Source organism: Salvelinus fontinalis, chromosome 40 (assembly GCF_029448725.1).
Source record: "Salvelinus fontinalis isolate EN_2023a chromosome 40, ASM2944872v1, whole genome shotgun sequence".
In the NCBI taxonomy this organism is placed as follows: Eukaryota; Metazoa; Chordata; class Actinopteri; order Salmoniformes; family Salmonidae; genus Salvelinus; species Salvelinus fontinalis.
The window spans coordinates 21,455,558-21,470,736 of NC_074704.1; the positions used below are offsets into that span (position 1 = coordinate 21,455,558).

At 46.4% G+C, this 15,179-nt stretch overlaps 1 protein-coding gene across 1 annotated transcript in view; it reads right to left on the reverse strand.

The window, feature by feature from the left end:
* Positions 1–15,179, reverse strand: part of LOC129839993 (alpha-1,6-mannosylglycoprotein 6-beta-N-acetylglucosaminyltransferase B-like) — a gene marked incomplete in the record, with an annotated part of 157,148 nt that overhangs the window by 36,160 nt on the left and 105,809 nt on the right. Inside the window, 1 exon segment of the mRNA XM_055907761.1 lies at positions 5,832–5,963. Within this exon segment, the coding sequence (XP_055763736.1) occupies positions 5,832–5,963 (132 nt within the window).

Below are 15,179 nucleotides of genomic sequence, written 5' to 3' on the forward strand. Positions count from 1 at the left end.
ATCAAATAAACACGTAAGCACTTGAAGCAGAGCTGTAGTCTACCGATAATATATTTCACAGAAAAAATACAAGTTAGAATCTTATATTTCCATGTATACCTCACAGCTGACCAGTGGTCACCAAGGCCCTCTTGACAGAGCCTGTGCAGTGTTTCCCCTGGATTTTTTTCAGCAGCGGTGGCAGATTAGTTTTTTCTTTCAGCGGTGACCACGATTTAGCAGCGGCGCGCGCGTGTGTGTGAGTGAGTGCGTAGATGTGTGTAACTTCCCCTTCTAACACTGTGTTCCAGATTCACTGGCTCCATTTCAAAGTAAATAATATTCACTGCATTAAATACAACAGCCTGCACCGTGGGCACCGTTTAACGCCGCAGTGACTCACACCATGTAATCACTGGGTATTGTTTTGCAACGTTGTTCTGACGTTATTCATGTGTTGTTATTGCGTCAACACGACAGCAAAGATTGCTAGGCCTATATTCGGAGATGCAGTGTCTAGTGTGTGTTTACTGTGTGTGCATTCAAGGCATTGTTGTGATGCTAATTGGCTATTTTCAAGCATGCGAACAGGATTGATACACGTCTCACTGTAGGCATAATATCTTTACCATACTGCACAAGGTGATGCAGATATTTCGGTATGTTTTTCACCGAAAGACTCTGCAAATGAGCACAGGGCATTAGATCGACAGCGATATATCTCGAAGGGAGGGAAAGGGACGACATCTCATCTGCACGGGAGCGTCTAAAAAAAACGCCATGCTTCTTTGAGCAGCTGTAAGTCAAGGGGGCCGCTTTCAGAGCAGTGTCATGAAACATTGATGAGAGATTTAACTTTCAGTTCTGCCTCACTCCCTCCCTCCCTTTCGCTATCCCTCCCTTTCTCCATCCCGACCTCTCTCTCTCTCATCCCTCCCTCCCTCTCTCCATCCCTCCCTCCCTTTATCCCTCCCTCCCTCACTCTCTCCATCCCTCCCTCCCTTTCTCCCTCATCGTCTCAAAAACGGGGAACTTCTGCCAACAGACAACATTACCCTGGACGTGTGAAGGGATGGTGGGATGGAGGGAAGGAGGTATGAAGGGATGAAAAGAAGGAGGGAAATGGCTTTGAAGTTACTGAGTGGAATATCTGGTAGCATATCTAGCAGAGGATCAGAGTGGGGACTAATGTTGGTTAAATTGTTGCTTGGAGCGGGAACGGTCCCTAGGGAACAGTGGTGGGAGGCTGTCACCCACCACTGTTCCCGTTGAGGTTTAAACCACTGAAATAGTGCAGATAAATATGTGTTCTACATCACAAACCACTGATATAGATAAATATGTGTTCTACATCACAAACCACTGATATAGATATATATGTGTTCTACATCACAAACCACTGTATATACTGTACTCTATATTATCTACTGCATCTTGCCATCTTTATGTAATACATGTATCACTAGCCACTTTAAACTATGCCACTTTATGTTTATATACCCTACATTAATCATCTCATATGTATATACTGTACTCTATACCATCTACTGCATCTTGCCTATGTCGTTCTGTACCATCACTCAATCATATATCTTTATGTACATATTCTTTATCCCTTTACACTTGTGTGTATAAGGTAGTAGTTGTGGAATTGTTAGGTTAGATTACTCGTTGGTTATTACTGCATTGTCGGAACTAGAAGCACAAGCATTTCGCTACACCCGCATTATCATCTGCTAACCATGTGTATGTGACAAATAACATTTGATTTGATTTGATGTGTGTTCTACATCACAAACCACTGATATAGATAAATATTAACTGATATACACTGAGCATACAAAACATTAGGAACACCTGTTCTTTCCATGACATACAGTAGACTGGCCAGGTGGATCCAGGTGAAAGCTATGGTCGCTTACTGTTCTCACTTATTAAATCCACTTCAATCAGTGTAGATAAAGGGGAGGAGACAGCTTAAAAAGCATTTTTAAGCCTTGAGACAATTGAGGCATGGATTGTGTATGTGTGCCATTCAGAAAGTGAATAGGCAAGACACACAATTGAAATGCTTTTGAACATGGTATACAGTAGTAGTAGGTGCCAGGTGCACCCGTTTGAGTGTGTCAAGAACTGCAACGCTTGTATCGAGAAGGGTCCACCACCCAAAGGACATCCAGCCAACTTGACACAAATGTGAGAAGCATTGGAGCCAACATGGGCCAGCATCCCTGCGGAATACTTTAAACGCCTTGTAGAGTCTATGCCTTGATGAATTGAGGCTGTTCTGAGGGCAAAAGAGGTGCAACTCAATATTATGAAAGGTGTTCCTAATGTTTTGTCCACTCAGTGTACATTATGCTATCTTGTTCAAAAAGGGGGAAAAGGTAACTGTGGCTTGTAAATACTGTGATCAGTGCTCCCAGTAGCCGTTCATGAGGTGAGAAATGGCCTGGGTTGCTGAGTAAGTGTATGTGCTTACGTAACATTTTCTGTGTGTGTGTGCGCACATGTGTACTGTATGTATGCCCTCGCAGTCCTCTTCCAGCTGTGCTCTATCAGAGCAGTACATTCACCATGCGTATGTAAAGGACGTCACACTGCATGCTTAGCGAGTACCACTTCCTCCCGATTCGATCCATACCTGGCGCGAACTCAGGACCTCTGCCTTGCTAGCACAAGACCCTTCAGGAGGCCGCCCTCCCCTTCAGGCTGAGGAGTAAGTTTCACACATCCCCTTGTGCTACACGTACATAGGGATCAATAGTGTATCCCCCATTATCAGTTGCGAGGTGTGATTTAAAGCCGCACAATATCAGCTTTCAGCATCTTTTACCAGACCTCTGCCCTCTTCTTATCATTGACTCCCCATCCTCTTGTTCCTCCCCTGAACGCACGCACGCGCGCGCACACACGCACACGCACACGCACACGCACACACACACACACACACACACACACACACACACACACACACACACACACACACACACACACACACACACCTCCCCCTCCCTAGGAAACTAGCGTATTGGCTGGCCAGGCATTATTAATGCATCTGGACGTTGGGAGCAACATCAAACTAAAGTAATTAAACAGAGACTGAAGGGCCCAGGAGCTCTGCACTTGATTAATGATATGCCTTTCAGTTGATAGGGCCGATAAAAGGCTCGTATCTCATTCTTGTCCACAAATCCTCTGTGGGTAAAGCACTACATCTGGGGTTAAAGTAGAGGGGGAAATCCAGTGTCTAAAGGCTACTTCATCCTTTAAGCGTATGAGGCTCCAATAAGGTGTGGACTCGACTGATAAGTTATTCATGTTTGCAGTATAAAAGCTTTCTAAGATGATGTACCGTGCGGAAGAAAGCGCTGGAGTTTGTTCTTCTTACAAATAAATACTGAGCCTTTCTACATGTAATGTATCGTATAATGAGCGGGTCGTACGTTTCATAGTGACACCAATTCCCTGTGTGTTGCAGAGAGATTTATTATGTGAGCTCGCTCATTAAATAATAATACAGAAGGTTGTTTACCATGGCTACATCTGAATATGTTTAGGGCTTACTTTTCAAAAAGTTCGGATATTAATTACGTTTCGAAACCTCAAATCACGCCGTACTCGGAAAAAGTAGTTGATTTATTCACCACAAACCCTTGATTGATCGGGAGAGACTGACATGTGCTGCTTTGCCTAGGCAGAAATCAACACGACTCCATAACTGTTGAGCCACTCACTGTCTGGGAGAGCTGCTGACCTCAGCAAACTATTACGACCAGTCGGACAAAGTTGTTTGGTCACAAACACACACACACACACACACACCATCACACCCTGATCTGTTTCACCTGTCTTTGTGCCTGTCTCCACCCCCCTCCAGGTGTCACCCATCTCCCCTCATCATTTCCCTGTGTATTTATACCTGTGTTCTCTGTTTGTCTGTTGCCAGTTTGTTTTGTTCGTCAAGCCGACCAGCGGTTTCCCCTTTGCTCCTGTCTGTTTCTAGTTCCTGTTTTCTAGTTTTCCCGGTTTTGACCATTCTGCCTGCCCTGAGCCTCCCTGCCGTTCTGTACCTTTTGGACTCTGATCTGGTTTACTGATCTGGATCACTGACCTCTGCCTGCACTTGACCTGTCGTTTGCCTGCCCTCTGTTCTAGTAATAAACCTTTGTTACTTCGACACTGTCTGCATCTGGGTCTTCCCTGAAACGTGATACACACACACACACGCGCATACACACAGTCTTGTACAACTAACCTTGTGGGGACACATAATTCAATCCATTTCAAAATCCTATTTTCCCGAACCTTTACCTTTACTTTAACCCTGACCCTAAACTTAACCCCAAAACCTAACCTTAACCCAAAACTTAACGCTAGCTCCTAAACCCTGAGCCTCATTCTAACACTAATTCTTACCTTAACCCTAAACCCTCTAGAGATAGCGTTTGACCAACTTATTTGTTTACTATTCCTATAAGTATAATTAAACACGCACACACACACACACACACACACACACACACACACACACACACACACACACACACACACACACACACACACACACACACACACACACACACACACACACACACACACACACACACACACACACACACAGAGAGAGAGAGTCTGCTGGGTGGATATTTCAGGGTTCACTTACCATGCTCTTGCGCTCAAACACACACACGAACGTACACACAGAGAGAGAGAGAGCTGCTGGGATAGGGATAATTTAACCAGAGCACCGGGCCCACTTCTCATACTCTTACCTCATGCCAAAATGCATACACACACGCACGCATACCAAAACTTTCTCACCCCTCATTCATAATTGGATTTAAAAAATACATGGCGAGGGCATCGGCTGTTATCTGGTGTCGGTTTGAGTCAAGAGGCCTGCAACTCTTCCATTTGGCCTCTCTCCCTCTCCGTCTATCTTTCTTCCCCTCTACCTCGCTCCCTCGTTCTCTCAGCACCTCCCTGCGATCGATAGTTAACCTCAACGCAGAACCCAACCAGTACAACAGCAATAATAAGCTGTTGACAGCTGGCCTGGTGCATACTGTATATAGAAGATGAGCTGGTATGAGCCTTGTGCTGTATGCGTTCTAGTTGGTGCTGTTTGTTGCCGAGCAGAAAAGTCTGCCGATGGTGTGTGTGTCAGATAGACGGCACTGAACGTGTGTGTGTGTGTGTGTATGGGTCTGCCTCTAAACATGTGTCAAATCAAATCCAGTTATTTGTCACATGCGTCGAACACAAGGGTAGACTTTACCGTGAAATAGTTACTTATGAGCCCTTTCTCAACGATGCAGTTAAGATGTAAGAAAATGTATGTGTTTTTGTTGTTGTCCATGTGTGCGTTTGTTTTTCTCTGAATTCATGCACGCGTGTGTGGACTTCAAAAGGAAGACCTGTCATGTAATTCTCAGTGGATGGAGAGAGTGTGTATTGTTACTGCTGTGGTGCTGTCCTTTTGTATTGATGCCTCCCCCTCCCCTTCCATCATAGGATTAGACAGGACTGACAGTCTGGCCGGAGACTGAGGGATGTTTTACTGACCTATAGGGGATTAACTAACTGTGAGTTATGAGCAGAGAGACACGTCAGTGGCAGTGCACCTAACAAGCAGCCCTAATGGACTCATAAACACAGGCCGTAAACCTCAGCTATGACATCACACTGACACCTGTATATTATACACACACACACACACACACACACACACACACACACACACACACACACACACACACACACACACACACACACACACACACACACACACACACACACACACACACACACACACACACACACACACACACACACACACACACACATACTTGTGTCTCTTGAGCGAGAGCCCCATGTGCTGCTTCATCTGCTGCATGCCGTGGTAGTCTGTGTAGATGAGGTCAAAGGGCAGAGGTCCTGTCAGGGGGCAGCTCCCTCTGCCTGGGGGCACCCCGAGAAATCTATGAGACAGAAACACACAGAGCAGAGGTTGCATTAACTACTGTATGGTTCAACCACACACACCAGAGGTTGCATTAACTACTGTATGGTTCAACCACACAGACCAGAGGTTACATGAACTACTGTATGGTTCAAACACACAGAGCAGAGGTTACCTTAACTACTGTATGGTTCAACCACAGAGCAGAGGTTACCTTAACTACTGTATGGTTCAACCACAGACCAGAGGTTACCTTAACTACTGTATGGTTCAAACACACAGAGCCGAGGTTATATTAACTACTGTATGGTTCAAACACACAGAGCAGAGGTTACATTAACTACTGTATGGTTCAACCACAGAGCAGAGGTTACCTTAACTACTGTATGGTTCAAACACACAGAGCAGAGGTTACCTTAACTACTGTATGGTTCTACCACACAGAGCAGAGGTTACATTAACTACTGTATGGTTCAACCACACAGAGCAGATGTTACCTTAACTACTGTATGGTTCAAACACACAGAGCAGAGGTTACCTTACCTACTGTATGGTTCAACCACAGACCAGAGGTTACCTTAACTACTGTATGGTTCAACCACACAGACCAGAGGTTACCGTAACTACTGTATGGTTCAAACACAAAAACCAGAGGTTACCTTAACTACTGTATGGTTCAACCACACAGAGCAGAGGTTACCTTAACTACTGTATGGTTCAACCACACAGACCAGAGGTTACCTTAACTACTGTATGTTTCAACCACACAGACCAGAGGTTACCTTAACTACTGTATGGTTCAACCACACAGACCAGAGGTTACCTTAACTACTGTATGTTTCAACCACACAGACCAGAGGTTACCTTAATTACGGTATGGTTCAACCACACAGAGCAGAGGTTACCTTAACTACTGTATGGTTCAACCACACAGACCAGAGGTTACCTTAACTACTGTATGGTTCAACCACACAGACCAGAGGTTACCTTAACTACTGTATGGTTCAACCACACAGACTAGAGGTTACCTTAACTACAGTATGGTTCAACCACAGACCAGAGGTTACCTTAACTACTGTATGGTTCAACCACACAGACCAGAGGTTACCTTAACTACTGTATGGTTCAACCACAGACCAGAGGTTACCTTAACTACTGTATGGTTCAACCACATAGAGCAGAGGTTATATTAACTACTGTATGGTTCAACCACACAGACCAGAGGTTACCTTAACTACTGTATGGTTCAACCACACAGACTAGAGGTTACCTTAACTACAGTATGGTTCAACCACAGACCAGAGGTTACCTTAACTACTGTATGGTTCAACCACAGACCAGAGGTTACCTTAACTACTGTATGGTTCAACCACAGACCAGAGGTTACCTTAACTACTGTATGGTTCAACCACATAGAGCAGAGGTTATATTAACTACTGTATGGTTCAAACACACAGACCAGAGGTTACCTTAACTACTGTATGGTTCAACCACACAGAGCAGAGGTTATATTAACTACTGTATGGTTCAAACACACAGACCAGAGGTTACCTTAACTACTGTATGATTCAACCACACAGCACACAGACAGAGCAGAGGTTACATTAACTATGGTTTCCAAGGATCAGTTGGCTGGAGACGGTTATGAGATTTAAATGTGTTATTGTCACATACACCGGAACGGTGCAGTGAAAAGTGTTGATTTACAGGGTCAGCCATAGTAGTACGGCGCCCCTGGAGAAAATTAGGGTGAAGTGCCTTGCTCAAGGGCACATCGACCAATTTTCCACCTTGTCAGCTCGGGTATTGGAACCAGCTTTAACGGCAATTCTACCTGCTGCGCTGCTTGATGTCTGCGTGGGGACCTGTTGTATACTCAGGACCAGGAGTTTTCAACGACCACATGACCCTGACCAGGTCACCACAACCCTGACCAGGAAACACTGTGCCTTGGACTGTACGGTCAAAAGTCGATCCTGGTCAGGTCAAAACACCTTCGGTCCTGTACTGCATTCACTATAAGTCACTTTGAATAAACCACCATCTATCTCATTATCGTACGATGACTTGAGAAACGTTGAAGCCACTTCCAAGCCCCCGAGAGCCTTAGAGAAACACAACGAAACATCAATCGATCAGCTCGATCAAACGACAACGCTGCGTTGATGACGAGGGTGAAGCACCGTTCAGTAGTGTGATCCAAACTGTATGAGTAGCAGATGGCCAGAACAGTGAGCGGGCAACAGCATCCCAAAAAGAGGGAGATCTACACATGAAACGGTCAAAGGGGCACCGACCGCGGAGACATGTGTCCGTTTCAGAGATGATAGGAGCGAGGGAGATGATGAAAGAGGAGTTTGTGTCAGAGAGGGAGAAATGTGTCCGTTTCAGAGATGAGAGGAGCGAGGGAGAGGACGAAAGAGGAGTGTGTGTCAGAGAGGGAGACATGTGTCCGTTTCAGAGATGAGAGGAGCGAGGGAGAGGACGAAAGAGGAGTTTGTGTCAGAGAGGGAGAAATGTGTCCGTTTCAGAGATGAGAGGAGCGAGGGAGAGGACGAAAGACGAGTGTGTGTCAGAGGGAGAAATGTGTCCGTTTCAGAGATGAGAGGAGGGAGGGAGAGGACGAAAGAGGAGTTTGTGTCAGAGAGGGAGACATGTGTCCGTTTCAGAGATGAGAGGAGGGAGGGAGAGGACGAAAGAGGAGTTTGTGTCAGAGAGGGAGACATGTGTCCGTTTCAGAGATGAGAGGAGGGAGGGAGAGGACGAAAGAGGAGTTTGTGTCAGAGAGGGAGAAATGTGTCCGTTTCAGAGATGAGAGGAGCGAGGGAGAGGACGAAAGAGGAGTTTGTGTCAGAGAGGGAGAAATGTGTCCGTTTCAGAGATGAGAGGACGAAAGAGGAGTTTGTGTCAGAGGGAGACGTGTCCGTTTCAGAGATGAGAGGAGCGAGGGAGAGGACGAAAGAGGAGTGTGTGTCATAGAGGGAGACATGTGTCCGTTTCAGAGATGAGAGGAGCGAGGGAGAGGACGAAAGAGGAGTGTGTGTCATAGAGGGAGACATGTGTCCGTTTCAGAGATGAGAGGAGCGAGGGAGAGGACGAAAGAGGAGTGTTTGTCATAGAGGGAGACATGTGTCCGTTTCAGAGATGAGAGGAGCGAGGGAGAGGACGAAAGAGGAGTGTGTGTCAGAGAGAGAGAGACGCAGAGAGACTCCCTGCCAGTTGAGGGTTTTGTTTTTGCATTATTAAGGAAGAGGGAGAGATAGCTGGAGCCTGTGAGAGAGAGAATGTGTGTGTCTGTGTGTCAGTGTGTGTGTGTGTGTGTGTGTGTGCAGTCTACTTCTGTGTCAGTGTGTGTGTGTGCGTGTGTGTGTGCGGTCTCCTTCTGTGTGTCAGTGTGTGTGTGTGTGTGCGGTCTACGTCTGTGTGTCAGTGTGTGTGTGTGTGTGTGCGTGTGCGGTCTACTTCTGTGTGTCAGTGTGTGTGTGTGTGTGGTCTACTTCTGTGTGTCAGTGTGTGTGTCCCATTGATTCCCCCACAACATTCCAAACTCCTTACCAGCTAAAAATGAAAGGAATCTACCGCAACCCTAAACTCTGGCCTTCACTGATTTCTGCTCTACTCCACTGGGCGGAAGGAATCTCCCATGCTTCTCATGTATTTTCCCTCGTCAATTTCCACTGTATCCATTTCCTCCTACTAGAAGAGGAGGAAGTAGAGACCACTCCTGAGACAACAGGGCTGTGTCTGCTATCACTCCCGTCACTTGAATCCATTTTCATTCGCATCGATTGGCTAAAACCTCGGACTTACCGTGCCAACCGAGTCCCTATTGGATAGCTGACCTGTGAGTGGTCTGGGTGAGTGTGTGTGTGTGTGTGTGTGCTGGCCCAGCGTGACAGATGGAGACACAAGGCTAATGGACATGGTGATGGAGGTGGGCTACAGTCCATTTCCTCTCTCTACAGAACACGCTTATGTTTTAGATTTGATTGAGCAGACCCTCTTATCCCGGGGGGACTTACAATAAGTGCCTTTGGAAAAAGAAGTTGATATGAATGACCGCATACTGTGATACGAGCAAATAAAACACAAACTAATTGTAAGTAACAATCACGAAGCATGAAAGAGAGAAACGGAGAGAGAGTGTGTCTCCATGCTAGTGTGTTTTGGAGCTCAGACAGCGAACACTACACACACACACACACACACACACACACACACACACACACACACACACACACACACACACACACACACACACACACACACACACACACACACACACACACACACACACACACACACACACACACACACACACACACACACACCCTAGAGAGAGACACACACACGTATTACCGAAACACACACACGCACGATACAGACACAACATGTTCCTCTGGCTAGCTCATCTATTTCCCTACAGACTCAAAGACACCACTGTTGAATATACTATAAACACTGAAGGCTTTAACAAGCCTCTTGCGCAACGCACAGTCCTAACAGCATGTCATGTGCTGGGAGGAGAGGGTCATTTGTATAGAGTGAGACAGGATGCTGATCTGCTGTCTATATCCTACTATCTCCAGGCCCTGTTATGCAGTAGATATAGTTCTGAGAGCGCTTGTTAGGAAGAGGAGAGGATGTGAGTCTAATACTGTAAGTCTGACTCTCATCCTTGAGATAAGGGTGGCTGACGTGTGTGTGTGTGTGTGTGTGTGTGTGTGTGGTGTGTGGTGTGTGGTGTGTGTGTGTGTGTGTGTGTGGTGTGTGTGTGTGTGTATGCCTCTGCAATTTGATGGGATTCCTGAAGGAGGTTTCAACGTAGACAAGATGAGCTGCGACTGTCTCCCTCCTCCACCTCTTCACCCACACTCATCTGTCCGGCCCTGAATGGCAGGATTGAGCCCTTCCCCCTTTAAGAATCGCCCTCCCATCCAACCAACGTATCCCCCAACTCTCTGTCCTTCACATCGCTCACACTCCCGTGTAGCCTATTTCACATAACAAGCAAAGAAAAACTAAAGTACTGTTCTTTACTGTACCTGACAGTTAAACACAACATGTCTGCAGTACTGCATGTACTGTATGTATAAAAATAAACCAACATTTTGTCGGAGTATGAGCCTAATGGAAGACAGTGGCAATCTCTAAGGGAGGCTTTTACTGTATAAAGTATTAAGACATGAAAGAGCATAAGCTTTAAGCTTTAATAATACATTATATAAGGCTGGTGGTACTGAGTCCCATAGCAGCGTCTGTGTGTAGTGGGGTACACTTTGTTGAGCGTAATGTGTGGTTATGCTCTTTCATGTGTGGGGGGAGGCTGTGTGTTGTGTGTGTGTGTGTGTGTGTGTGTGTGTGTGTGTGTGTGTGTGTGTGTGTGTGTGTGTGTGTGTGTGTGTGTGTGTGTGTGTGTGTGTGTGTGTGTGTGTGTGTGTGTGTGTGTGTGTGTGTGTGTGTCTACACCTCTGTGCAGTAGAGTGGAACTTCTGTTTGTTTTGTTGTGTGAGGGTAAAGGTGAACTCTATCCTCCAGATTGGTTAGAGAACAGTAACTCCAGTTTTATTGAGAAAATAGGAAAGATGTATAAAAGATGTGATGGCTATGGTTACTAAGCATCTGCACCTGTTCTTTTGAGGCAATAAAAGACTGCCCCTCCCTTTGAGTTGTATTGCCTCGATATTAAAATAATAGGTGAAAACATCGCAGCACATCAGACGCTAAGTAAGTGGCATAGGAAATAGAGGGGTGCATCCCAAATTGTACCCTATTCCCTATAATGTGCACTACTTTTGACCAGAGCCCTATGGGCCCGGGTCAAAAGTAGTGCACTAAAAAGGGAATAGGGTGCCATTTGGGAGACAGAATGTGAGATTTACAGGAAGCAGAGCAGACAGCGTGTGAGGGCGGCATGCCTCAATCAAACTAGATGATTTATGAATCAAATCAATCCTGCATAACACTCTGATTCCATTTCCTGTCGTCTGCATTATCAGTCAAACATGAACAAACTGTTAATGATGAATATCATATATCATAATATAAATATCATAATATGACACATCCACAGCGAATTGAGAAACGTCTCCTGTCGGCTACAGAGCTGTGATCCTTTCTCATTACGCTCCGGAGGACTTCAATCAAGCATTTGTTAGCCCTAAGATGGCTATCTGTCTCCGATATATCCCATCCGTAATCACCTACCCAGGGGGAAACTGGAGACAAAATGGCCGCCGCTGCGCTAATCACGCTAACGCTAACTGCCCTCAGAACCAATGCAAACCAAATCAATCCAGTCAACGCTGTTAGCCATCACTTAGAGCCAGTTAGCACAAAACAGAGCAACAGACTTTAATACTTGTTTTTCATTTAGAAAGCCTAGCTTTTTTTCTTGGTTTATTCCCTCGTTTCTTGGCAGCCGTTTAGCCCGTCAACGCCACTGCTGTGTGACTAACGTTGTCAGAGTCGTGCAAGAGAGGGAACGAGAGGAAAACGAGGGAGTCATTTGATCGTGCAAGAGAGGGAACGAGAGGAAAACGAGGGAGTCATTTGATTAATTTATCCGCCCCAAACCCCCCTAGAAATGTGATAATTGGGTGACCCCCTTACGCATACCCATTTTGATTCCAGGACGGCACAGTGAGCGACTGGCATTGCCAGGATTGTTTGTGTAGAGCGGACCAGTCGGTGGGCATGTGGTTTGAGTTACGACAAGCGAGGGACACAAACACACTCGTTTAAAATGAAATGACAGAGGGCCAGGACACACATGTCCAATGACACACAGGGGCACAGTGGCGCCCAATCGTCCAGTCCAGTCCTCCTTTTCTCTGGGCTGGAGTCCAATCAGCAAGCCCCTATGAATGCACACTGTGACCACATAGCAGGCCTATGTGAAGACGGGAGTGAGTTCGGCTTTGGTGGATACAAATAGGGGTAATATAGAGAAGAGCTCTGATGCTGATCATTATTCTGTGAGAATCCAAGGTCCCCCATGTCTACAGAGGTCAAACATCTCTCAGTACATGTAAAACCTTGGATAACATCTACATTATGGGAATTAAGATGGGGGTTGCTCTCTCTCTCTCTCAAAGCAGCCTATTCTCCTCTTCCTCTGTACTCAAAGAAGAAATGGATATGGGTGTGTGTGTGTGTGTGTGTGAGGTTGTCAGCTGGCTAAGCGTCTGTGCAGGGTGAAGGGTCTCCTACCACAGTGGCAGCAGCTCGGGGTGTTGAGACGAGCCATGGGTGTGTGTGTATGTGTATGAGAGCGAGAGAGAGAGTGTGTGTGTGTATGTGTGTGTGACTGTTTGTGTCAGCGACCGTGTCTGTGTCTGTGCATGTGTGAGCAGCAGCAGGGGCTCCCATCAGGCCTGTCAGCAGGCTGTCATATCGTCCCCTTGGCTGACTAGAGGACAGGGTCAGGCAGAGGGGGAGGGAGGGAGGAAGGAAGGAAGGGGGGAGGACGGAAGGGGGGGAGTGGCCATTTAAGGGAGTCCTTTGGTATACAGGGCTTTAATGTATAGACAGCCAGACGTGTGTGTATGTGTGCACGCTTGCGCATGTGTATCGCATGTTCTCTCTCTCTCTCTCTCTCACACACACACGCAGGCCCTATAGGGATAAGCAGGCGGAGGCTGGAGCAGATGATTAGATGATTACATGGATGGTTTGAGTGTCTGATTGCTGCTCTGCTGTCTTCCCTCCCCTGATGGAGGGTGTGATGAAACTGGATGTTGTGGAACAAATCAGTCAAATGACACGCTGCTAATTAGTGCTAGTTTATGCCGTGTGTGTGTGTGTACAGCCGTGCATGCGTGTATGTTCATGTGTGTGTGTGTGCAGCTGTGCATGTGTGTATGTTTATGTGTGTGTGTGTGTGCGCGGATGCATGTGTGTATCTCACTGCTCTCAAGTGTGTGTGAGTGTCTGTGTTTCTCACACAGCTCCAAACATCCAGTAAATCCCAGCTCTGAGCCATGACAGTGTGTCTGAGATAAGGGAGATGCTAAAGCCATTAACTCCAGCCAGAGGAGGAAGAGAGGAGCGCTAGATGAGTCAAAGAGATGAGAGGAAGGAGGGGAAACCTTCTCCGCCTCGTCTGTCAGAGGGAGTGAAGGGGTAAACTGTCTGCCTGGTTCCTAGAGTAACAGAGAGGGCGAGAGATAGACGGGGAGGGAGGAGAGAAAGAGGACAGTGGAGACAGCAATACAGAGAGACAGAGAAGGGAAAGGGAAAGGGGGATACTCAGTCAGTTGGACAACTGAATGCGTTCAACTGAAATGTGTCTTCTGCATTTAACCCAACACCTCTGAATCAGAGAGGTGCGGAGGGCCGCCTTATTCGACGTCCATGTCATTGGGAAAGAGAGAAAGAGTGATGAAAATGAGCTCACTTGGATTAATGATGACGGCAAGTGAGGTGGTAGGTAGAGCGAGGGTGAGACGGAAAGGAATAACAAGTCAGAGAGACACCTTTCTCGCCTGCTGGGGTTCCGGTTGGTCCCCTGGGCATGTGATTCTCCCTCTCTCTTCCACGCTCTCTCTCACCCTTCCAACACTCCTTCCTCCACAAACAGACCTTTTCTCTCTCTCCTCTGACAGCTTACTAATGAGAGACCTGACACACTGAGACCGAGAGAGAGGGAGATTGTTCTGACAGAGTTCAGCGTTCCTCCTGCATATGCATGCATCCATCTATAATGATCCTGCTTCTGCTTTATCTCCACTTTGGCTAAGCACTGTTTTACATGTCAGCAAATCCAGTTGTTTCACTAAAATTTACATTAAATTATGACGAATAAGGGGAGAGAACACACACACACTGGTGTATACACACACACACAGACACACATGGGTGTATACACGCATACACACACTGGTGTACACACACACACACACACATTGGTGTATACACACACAACTGGTGTATATACATACACACACACACACACATTTGTGAATATATGCACGTTCAGTTACACGTGCACACACACACACACACACACACACACACACACACACACACACACACACACACACACACACACACACACACACACACACACACACACACACACACACACACACACACACACACACACACACACACACACACACACAGCTCAGCTCAGCTGCTGACAGGGCACTGTACAAACAAGAGTAATAATGACTATATATTGATTGGTGATGGAGAGAGAAAGAGTGATTATATTAACCAGTAGACTGGTTGG